Here is a 10,864-nt window from a genome sequence, read left to right on the forward strand (position 1 = left end):
TACCATCATGTAACTTTATTCAACAACTAAAATAAAATAAAAACAAAAAACAATCAGCTTGCATGTGCTGAAATTTACTGACAATGTATCAAACTGGTAAATCACCATTGCATCTCATCACAAATACTCTTCAAACTAAGCATGGGTGGATATACACATTTTATGATTAAGCGTATATTTTTTTTTTTTAAATATAGGTACTGATCTGTAAAACAAAGTTCATACATACATGCCAATCAATTGATTAAAAATAATACTAATCACTGAGTGCCCTCATAAGAGGCAGAATGACTTTTTAAAAGTAAACGATAAGGAAGATGTTTAGAAAGTCTTTGATAAGCAACCATTTAATGACCAAATCACACATACACACACAGAGGGTAGGGTAACCTGTGCCGTTCATCGTCTAGTTAAAATTATCTATCAATCAGCCTGTAACTGGCTTCCATGAGGAAACACTACATATCATGACATCAACGCAGAGTGTGACTTCAAGCCCAATGTAATTAAAAAAAAAAAAAAAGTGCATGTTAACATATGAACCAACTGAATAATCCACACATGATTAGTGATGCTCAGGCAAAGGCCAACAGTGGAAAACACTACAAAACAAACTGAATTCTGCGTGCTGAACATGAGTCTCAATCTGTTTGCCTTTAATCAATATTTACAAGTAATATGTTCCTTTAATCTGACATGTACACTTCAACAGTCAATGCAACGACATCATTACATACAAACCTCATGTCTGTGCGACAGTGCGTGGAGTTGCCATCATATGTACAGTTACAACATGTTAACATACACCATTTACATCAGTCCTTGAACTAAGAGCTGTGTCACAGCCCTCTGCACATGGTCCAAAACCACCACAGAGCTACACTGGGAGTGATGAGTGACTTGGTGTTCATAAAGCAAAGACACTACAGTACTGAAACAACTTGCCCAGTGACAACAAAAGCTTCCAATGATTTTTAAAAGGTTGCTAGCTTTAAAGAAATTTGTGGGGGGAAAAAAACAAAACAAAAACAAACCAAGATAATGCTGTCATTGATTTATTGTGTTTTGGCAAATGAGTAAGACTCAAAATACGAGTGTAGGGAAGTAGAAAGAATCTGCAAAATAACTGAGCAAAGCTGCAATTATTTACATCACAAGTGTGTATTTTTAAAACATTTTAAACATAGTCATTACCAGTATTATGGTGACACCTTCACCGCACATTCTAACATGTTTTTAACAAGTGTATCGACCATGCTCACCTTCTCAGTGTGTTTGTGATGAGTGTTCGTGTTAAAACATTAAGTACCAGACAAACTGAAATTTGGACCAGATAGTGAAAAAAGAGGAAAAGACCGGGAGCAAAGCGGACAAGGAGTCCTTAATACCTGTGCCAAATTTAGTGACAATCCAATGTATAGTGGTCTGAGATCATTTAAACAAAACAAGAATGCCGAGCAGCTGCTTTGTAAACTCTCGTGCCAATCGAGGCGATGCCAAAACATTTGACCAAGAAAATAAAAACTTTGAGGACCACCAGTGTGCACAGAATATATAAGTATACACATGTAGTAAATTTCATGCCAGCCACTGATGAAGCAGCAATGCCATCAATCAGTGCTTGAAAGCAGAATCCCATTCATCTCCATTGTACTGGGGTGGAGGCAAATAAGCCAATAGCTATCTGCATGGCTAGCTGTCTTCCCCTTCTAAGCTTCATATGAGTATGTGCACCTTTACAGAAGTTCATCAGCACTCAAAACCAGCATCTGGGAATTGTAAGAACTGTTAAATCAGCTATTGCGAGATTCGATGACAACTTAAAGGGGAATAAAAAAGAAAAAGAAAAAGAGAAGCAGTCATTACCCGTGTTTGTGGATATGAAAGTTAAATCTTACAATGGGCTCTTAGCGATGTCAGTTTGGCTGGTTGACTCGTTATGAACTCCTTATGAGGTACGAAAAAAGAAAGAAAATGTATCCAACACAAAGGAAATGATTAGTAACCAGTGACCACATACCGTGAAAAGAAAACAGCTATTGCATAGTACAAGAATATCAGGCATTCCCTCAACCTGTGAAAATAATGTGTCTTTAATACCTTGGGATAAATGCCAACTGACCGAGTGTGGCACTGTGGGACAGAGGGGCTACAGTTGATTTAAGCAGTGCAGTTAGAGCTTAAAATCCTTGGTTATGTTTTGACAAAACCACCACAGATGCTGCGGAGGAGAGAGCTGATCACACTGCCTCGGGCTGGATCCTTTTTGACATAATAGGTAAAAGTTCATCGGAATTTATGGACTTTCATAAAAAACAAAAACAAAAAACCTATGCTACGACATATCTGTATCGATATTACGGGGATTTTCTTAGGCGTACATGTGAAATACACAGAGTACACAAACTACCACCAGTTACACTGGTAAGGTCTAAAGTAACTAAGGCTGAACTTGCTTTTTAATTTCAATGTATCATAAAGTGCCACACAAAGGTGGCCCGACACTTCAGAGTTTTGTGGCACAGTTAAATGTTTGCTTTTTTTTTTTTATAAAACAATAAAAGGCAATCGTTTCCAGTACTGGCAGGAGACGGCTTGGATTGTGCTTGTGTATGAAGACAAAGAATGGAAACCGGAAGAAAATAGGAACTGATATCTGATTGCATCTCTTCCCCCTCGTATAAGCGCACTGTAAACTTTTCAAGAGTGACTCCTGTGATGAACTGAACCCCCTCAATGTGGTCCTCGTGCATGCTGCAGTAGTGTTACACTCCTACCAGGCTTATGCCTCCTTCTCTTCATCATTTCCTCCTCCTCCCTTTGGCAGAAGTGGTTTTTGGAATTGACTACAATGCAGCTGTGCCATACCATTTATTTCTGTCCTTTGTATCTGGCTCTGGTTGGACTTAACTGATACTGAGCTGCGCAAATCCAATGAGTTTAATATCATCGGGAATTTCAGACTCTTCCACTCCAGACGCCTGGAAAAAGAAAAAACAAAACAAAACTAACTGTTGTTACTAAATATCTGAGAAGAAATACTGACCCATACACACAAACTGTGTTAATCAATGAATATGCGACATATCTGTACCAGAAAGTCACAGCATTACTTCATAAATAACTCGGTTTGTGTGCTCACCAGTTTAAAGGTCACATTTTTGTTACTGTGTGGATCGTCAACAATCTTTTGCAAATTGGCAGCAACTGTAAAGACAGGAAAGTTAGAAAGCTGTGAGCAGACTAAGGCTACATTCACTGCAGACCTCAGTGCTCAATTCTGATTTATTGCTAAGCTCAAATTTTCCTTGAGGATGTGGCTAATGTCCTTTACCCACGTGTGCAAAGGAACAGCAAAGACATCATACAGATCATTCTGCTGCATCGAAGGAAACACACGTGGGTCGCCGGAACCAGCTTTCACAATTTAATTTGGATGTGTAATAGAAGCCTATGAAGTTGTGAGAAGATGACAACGATGACGAGACACCCTACAAATGTTAACAGCATTTGTGATTAATAGAAGTAGTTAGATTGTTTCCTAAATGCTGATTTTATTGAAAAGACCCAAAAGGATGCGAGCAACCGATCTGGAACAATATGAAAAAACTCAACAGATTTGCATTCTGCACTGTGAACTTTGCATCCAGCTGCTGTGATGCCCAACACCTAAGCGGAGAACTCTGAACACTGAGGCTGCAACAAGCTTTACTGATGAGCATTAAAACGCTTTCATTTAATTGCAAAACTTGATACCATGTTTAAAGAAAGAATTGAATGCAAAACAATCATTAATATTGACATATTATCTTAGCAATAATATCACAACATGTAGGGCTCTGTCGGACTCACCGATGACTAAGTCCCTTCCATCAACCAGACCAGCTGAGACCAACTCCTGAGAAACTCCATCAGCAGAGTCTGAGGACACGAGTGAAAAGATAAACCACAAACAGAGTTAAGAGACTGGAGTGGAAGAGCGTGAGAGAGAAGAAAGAGCTTTGGGAATATTTCTACCTCTGCCAGGCATGAACTCAAATCTGATGTCATTGAGCTCCTTCTTGGAATTCCTCAATCTCAGGACGAGACTGATGGGAACGCTGGATGAGGCAGCTGGATCCTATCGAAGGAAAATAGTAAAGGACTTACGTTTGGGAACACGTGTCTTTGTTCTCGAGTTATCGCATTCACAAGCTTGGGTGTCCACATCGCTCGCAGAGCAGGGTGACTACAATTCCCATCCACAACTGTGCTTAAAATGCATTTGGTCTGGAGAAAACTCCACCACGCATCTTTAAAACACATGTAATGCCAAACAAAATGGGATTTACGGTCACAAAACAAGATACCAGTGAAAATATCAAAAACAGCAGGGGTGAGTTGGGGGAAACAAAACAACCTATGCTTCTAACAGGGAACTTATTCTTGAGAATTTAAGTGTAATTACTTCATGAACGAGTATTGTTGTGGATGCCTTCCCCACAAATACGCCACCAAAAATTCATTTGTCCCAAAAGCTCTGTTTGTAACTTTTTAGGTAACTGTTACCTGAACAGCAGGCCCGTGTGAAGGGCTCGCTGTCTGAGCGGGAGCCTGTGGTGCCACGTGTTCTCCTGTTGGACCTGCATTCGCAGATCTCTCATGTGCCACGCCAGGTGGCTGCAGATGTGCACTGGAGCCATCTGCTGGTGGGAAAAGCTACAAGATACCAATTTCAAAATTAATCAGTAGTCAATTTTACATAAATGCAAATCAAATGGGGGGGGGGGGGGGGGGGGGCATAAGACAGTCATGCAGATTGCTCTATAAAACCGTTACAATAAATCAAGATTTGCAGGTCATGTCCACTACAAGAGGACTTACCTCCATATTCTGGGGCCCGTCCTTTACTCTTGGTGACTGCAGAATGGACATGACAGATAATCAGGATTAAACACATGCAATTCTCCAAAAATGCCCCATGGACACATGCCATTTAGCATGAATTGTGATATGCCAATTATAATTCCAGCTCCTTTTATTTTTATTTTTTTTAATTTGTCATTTTGGGGGTAAAAATCAGAATCAGTAATTAGACTTAAAAAACAAAACAACACAAACTACAGTTCTACACAATAATTGCATCTTTACTTGCTGAAACCCCCGCTATTCTTAGGTCGAATAAAGTTCTGAAATCTGGAGTTTCTGAGCTCTAATCTCAACATGAATTAAGTAAGCAGAGGAGCTCACTAGTACTGCATTCCTGCTTGGCTAAACATATGCTCAAACTAACAGTAAAGCAGCACCATCTGCTGGCCAAAGGACGCTGTGCACTGAGAAATAGCCGCCGTATAAAATAACCTGGACTATCAGATGGCGCAGGCATGCAGGGCCTTACCCGCAGAGCTGCTACAGCAGCTTTGCCCTCCTCGCTCTCCTCATCCAGCTCGTCATCGCTCCACTCCCAGCCACCATCCTCCGTTTTGTGGAGACGGCCGCTTGAGCCAGGCACACGACGCACCTACACGGCGCAGTGAAGAGAAGCAACAGTGACTCATTCGTCCTCTCTAGGAATTTCCCAGCAATCATTAGGCAGAGCGTTAGGAAAACTGGGACACGCCCTGGACGAGACAGCACACCTTGTCTTGATAAGAGCAATGCACAGAAATACTGGTGAGCGTGGATTCAGTGCATGAGTAAATTATGTACCTTTTTAGATCGCTCTGTTATTGTTGGACCCTTATACAGGAGCTTCTCATGTAGGAACTCATTGTTCTGGAACACAAAGGCAACCATTTCTTACAGGATCTATAAATACTCTCTTTGAAACCTACAGCAATATTTTCAGCTTATTTTTATATCCGTGATGCATGGCTCACCTTGGCTTTCGTGAAGAATTTGTGCTTCAGCAACTCGGCAGCAGTTGGCCTAAATAGGAAAGAAACACGAGGCTTTTCATTATATTTGTTCAGCAACAGGGGAATCTAATAAGCAGAAAAATTAGCACAAATTGGGTCTGGAAGTTTGCTCAAAAAAAGAAAGAAAAAGGTTTTGCAGAGTAACCTTTTTTCAGGATCTTTCTGTAAACACAGACACAGCATCTTCCTGAACGATTTTCCGTACTTCTTCACCATTTCCTTATCTGTAATACCCGTCTCCAGGCAGGGAGGGTCGTTTTGCAAGGTCAGCATCAACACCTACAGACAGGCAGAGATCAGCCTGAGCTGGTGAACAGACTAAAAAGTGAAGATATCCTTACAATGGTGATGTTAAATGTCCTGCAGTTTACACAGAATCAAACCTCTCCACACTATAAATGGTCTGAGCTTTGAGCTTTTTACCGTGGAACAAAGAAGCTGTTTGGATCACTGTAAACTCTGCACATATTTACCTTCATTGGTGGGTATTTGTGATATGGTGCTGCCCCAGTGGCCAGTTCAATAGCAGTTATCCCAAAACTCCAGATGTCAGCTTTGAAGTCATAGCCACGGACCTGCAGATTGAAAACAGAGCCGAGTGAACAAAGCGCTCGAGTTGTCCTTTTATATCCAAGCTTGTAGCACTGCAGAGAAACTGGAGAGAGGGAAAGAAGAGGGATAAAGCAAGCGAGGCTTATACCTGCTCCATGACTTCTGGGGCCATCCAGCACGGCGTCCCCACAAACGTCTTCCGAACCTTGTTCCTCGTCATGTCTCCACCTGTTGCTAGAAAGGCACTCACACCAAAGTCTGGTGTTTTGAGTGCATGAAACACAACAAATAGGAGATGATGAAAAACTGCCTCAAATGCCACAAACCACAGTAAATGCAGACAAAGCAGAAACACTTTACCAGCTATCTGCACAGAGCCATCATCCCCGAGAAGAATATTTCCAGCCTTTAGATCACTGTGCATGAAGCAAAGGAGGATTAAACCACAGACTACAATTAGAAGCCCACAAAGAGTGGCTGTGCCCCGACACAGATGTGGCTCGGCTCCAGAAATGAACAACACTCCAAATATTTTACTATTCCACAGAAACACGATAAAGCCTCACCTTTGATCAGGTTCATTTTAATCCACCTGTTTTCTGTTTGTATGCTTTACACCGAGTGGAAGTATGCGCAAACAACTTGAATGGGTCACCCTGAGCCCAGCCTGACTGAATAATCATTCACTCTTAAAATATCAGAAAATCTAATCTCTCATGATTATTATTATTAGATTTATCTAATTAAATACATAATAGATTGCTGGAAATGCTCCTTTGACATTATTTTTTTTGTGAATGGGACTGTTAATTTACAACAAGTACAGTTGTCACACATCCAGGATACAGAGGCCTTTCTTTTCACTGGTGGTCCACAGTGTTCCTGGGAGGAACTTTTATGTAAAACAAACCTCCTCAATTATGCAGCTTCACTGTATTAAATATTGAAGGAGTGAGGTCTAGTTCAAACCGCACACTCATATGCAGAGATGAAAGGCCCAGAGCCTGACTGAGTTGAGATGGCAGTGTACGATGGGACATGTGAGCTACAAAGAGTGCAAACACTGTGTACAGTAATCACTCAGCTGCTGCGCAATAAATCAGCACAACCTACCGATGAATCTGCCCGTTTTTGTGGAGGTACTCGAGCCCCTCCAAGACTTCTTTCAGAATGGTGGCAATGCAGGCCTCATCCAACACACCGGTCTTATGCTCACCGCGAGAGATGATGTGCTTGATGATGTCCAGCACCGAGCCTGAGAAAGAGCGAGTGAGTGAGTGAGGAAGAGGGAAAGACAGGCAGAGGCTTGTCACAAGATGTGCTCGCAGCACATGGAGAGAGTTTCCAAGTTGGTTAAAAGAACATCAAGTGGAATTCAACCTAGGCTTATACTGTAAACAAACCCTGCAGCTGTGCCCTGTTAACTAAACAAAATACAACCTGCCAGAACCCCGCAGAGTACAGCAGCAACATGCACAACAACCAGTGGAATAAAGTAGTGGCAAATTTGTTTCCACTTGGTGGAATAGATGTGCAAACATTTACATATGCAAAAGACAACAGTGGCAAAAACTGTAGACAGTAAATTCCCTGACAACATAGTGCAATATGAAATTATGAACTTGTACAAAAGAGGGCGTAACCTCGATGGGTAAACCATCAATCAGTCGGTTAAAGCTGGTTTTAGACTCCACACAGAAGCACATATTTTAGCAAAAATATGAACAAAATAAGACCGACAGCCGGTCTGCACACAGACTTACTCACCATTACTATCAACACAGTGTGGTATAACATTGCTACAATCTCCCTCTCTATGCTAAATGATGGAGCATATGTCCTGCAGAAAAGATGCAGAACACATTAAGGTTTAAACAGAGAGTGTTAAATCAGTAGTGGATATATCACATAAGTGTGTTCTCACAGAAATGATCGTGAAATTAAAGAAGCCCATAAAATAAATCTCAAGAACTGGTTTTGTGGGAAGTTAATCTCAATATTCATTCCAAGTTCAAACTTGAGCTTATTAGTAATACAAGAAGACAGGTTAGCCAAGAGCAGGTCAAATTAGGAACAGGTTTCATCAGTGTAACAACACTTACCACCACTGAGCAGCTTCATCACCAGCCACAGCTCATCCTTCACCACAAAGGAGGTATAATAAGACACAATGTTTGGATGGTGGCACTGGCTCATAGCTTGAATCTCTTTCTGCACACAGAAGAAAAATGTTGGATACAAGGTCACCCAGGAAGCATCAACTGTGGCCTATCAAGCCAAGCACAAACTGAATCTTTATGTTAAACTTAAAAAGACAAACTCGATCTCAGTCACAGGATTTGATCTTTTCGAATATTTAATAAGAGCTGGCTCAAGTGAGAGCGAAATGCAACAGCTTAATGTGTGCTCTTCCTCAAAGACAAAATCTCCCCTATTAAAAAAAGCAAAACCTGAAAACTTCAGCTTCAACATTATTACAAAGCCACCAAGCAAAGACATTTTTAACCCAGCATTTAGACATAAGAGGATTCAGGAGCTTGACATTATATAAGAACTGAGTAGGAAGATAGTGAAATCAAATAAAATATTTACAGCAGACAGCATACACTGCTATGATGGTCCTTAAGAAGAAATAATCAACTGGGGATAAAAATGAAAAGACTGCGGCAAAGCCAAGTAATCTCTGGTGTTTTACTCCAACATCTCGTGATTATGATCTTTAAGTTAAACAAAATAAATGCTCTAAAATACTTTAAAGTGGTTGACAAAGGTCCTAAGATGTATAATGTGTGACAGATCCAGCTGATAAAATGTTGAGAGTCTATTTAAGATCCTGGATGAATTCTTACTTTCAGGTAAGTGATTAATCCAACAAGCAAACCTGTTACATGGCACTAACAGCTTTTACTGGAGTTTGCACTACAGCTATTGATTCAGTAAATATAAATCAATAGCAATAGTGAGGTATTGACTTGTGACGTATTGAATTCACTGGATTAAACTAAAGCTAACTTTCACTGATTATTTTTTTCTATTATTCCTCCTCTCAAAGGAATGTTATTATATACATCTTTCCAACTTTTTCTCAGATAACTGCTTAATCAATCTCTTGTGCGGATTGTATGGAAAACATTCTCAGCAAAACACAAACATGAATTTCTGCACCACCTTCCGCTGTAGTTTCTTACCAGAAGCTCATCCATGCTAGTCTGACACTTTTCCAGGTTGATTCGTTTGATGGCCACCTTCTCCTTTCTCGGCTTGCAGTAAGCTGCCTGGACAACTGCAGTGGCTCCACTTCCTGAAGAGACCAATAAAAAAAAAGTCCAGCTATCCCACTGTGGAGCGGTCTCTGATACTCAGTCAGCATATGACCGCTGTACTGGGTCTTACAAGTACAGAGTAAAGACATGTTTCTCACACTGGAGACTAGTCTCTCTCTGTAGACTGTAGTCCTTGTTGCTCTTTAAAAAAAAGTAACGGACATAAGAAAGCTACATTCAGTGCACACGTTTTGGGAAACTTTTAATCGTTTTCTTAGTTATACTTAATTCACACTGTAAATATGTTTCTTTATCTTTGTTTTTTGTTTGGGTTGTTTGTTTTTTTTGCAAATATTGATCTTTGTGTGTTCTTATTCATGTTCTTAACCGGGAACTGAGTGCAAATTTAGTTTCACCTCATGTGAATACATGCCAATAAAATCCTTGAATAAAGTCATTAACTGTAAGAAGCAGGATCAAGCCAAACTCAACAGCGTTGTGAAAATGACCCTAACTCTCTAACTCTTCTGATCAAAGTCATGTTCCAGTTATTTGAACTTGTGTAAAGTATGACTGATTCACTACATGCCATATCACACCTTGGGCAAAAGAGCACCACCCATTCTAACAACGGAAGAATCTGGACGTACTTAAAGCTAAACTGCTTTAGCTAGCCGTTTAGCTTCGTGCCGGATAGCAGGAATACAACCTTACTTTATGTCTCCTGTTAGCAGAGACAGTTAATCGGTTTGCCCTTCTACGGAAAAACTTCTGAGCTGTTAGCGTTACTGCAGTGTAGCTATGGGTCTTAATTGTACTTCTGCTAGCTGCAGACATACAATGCTACTTGGCTAATAGCAGCTGACAGCCGACGACAGTGTAAGCCAGGGAAGGCTACAATGCTAACATTAGCAAGCTAAGCTTCTCACCTATCACCTCATTGAGTTCATAGTCATCTTTGTCGATGGACCAGGGCTGAGAGGACTGGTCATCTGCCATGGTCGTGGTCTAAATGGTATAAACAGCACTTCTGAATTTAAAAAGAGACGCCTGTTTGATGTTAGCTTTGTGATTACTCCATTCGATGAAGCTTGCTACTGCTCCGCTGACAACTGCTGCCGCTCCTGTCAACACAACTTTACGCGCTACTGA

General features: G+C 40.7%; 1 protein-coding gene across 2 annotated transcripts; it reads right to left on the minus strand.

The window, feature by feature from the left end:
- LOC146554117 (serine/threonine-protein kinase OSR1-like) lies at positions 1 to 10,864 on the minus strand. Of its 2 annotated transcripts, XM_085253855.1 has the most exons (17): positions 10,642 to 10,863; positions 9,638 to 9,750; positions 8,552 to 8,660; positions 7,563 to 7,704; positions 6,810 to 6,865; positions 6,598 to 6,707; positions 6,371 to 6,472; positions 6,043 to 6,176; positions 5,859 to 5,907; positions 5,689 to 5,754; positions 5,378 to 5,500; positions 4,864 to 4,899; positions 4,549 to 4,698; positions 4,018 to 4,120; positions 3,853 to 3,921; positions 3,143 to 3,207; positions 1 to 2,981 (listed from the first exon to the last, which is right to left on the minus strand). In XM_085253855.1, exons 1-17 carry the CDS (start codon positions 10,709 to 10,711, stop codon positions 2,907 to 2,909), a joined length of 1,572 nt encoding a protein of 523 aa, XP_085109981.1. In that variant the 5' UTR covers positions 10,712 to 10,863; the 3' UTR covers positions 1 to 2,906. The 2 variants fall into 2 exon arrangements, with proteins under 2 accessions (XP_085109981.1, XP_085109980.1); XM_085253854.1 differs by having other exon boundaries at positions 6,598 to 6,865; positions 10,642 to 10,864.

Source organism: Mchenga conophoros, linkage group LG18, assembly GCF_057382185.1.
Source record: "Mchenga conophoros isolate Kocher_MC1m ecotype Shallow Benthic linkage group LG18, M_conophoros_male_GT1.1, whole genome shotgun sequence".
Lineage (NCBI taxonomy): Eukaryota > Metazoa > Chordata > Actinopteri > Cichliformes > Cichlidae > Mchenga > Mchenga conophoros.

Bases quoted from the DNA above. Each gene is read 5' to 3' on its own strand.
- LOC146554117 (XM_085253854.1), bottom strand. From the start codon at position 10,711: ATGGCAGATGACCAGTCCTCTCAGCCCTGGTCCATCGACAAAGATGAC. The intron at 8,661-9,637 runs GTAAGAAACTAC...TTCTGTGTGCAG, and splicing joins CTAGCATGGATGAGCTTCTG to AAAGAGATTCAAGCTATGAG. The intron at 3,208-3,852 runs GTGAGTCCGACA...CTGTCTTTACAG, and splicing joins TGGAAGGGACTTAGTCATCG to TTGCTGCCAATTTGCAAAAG.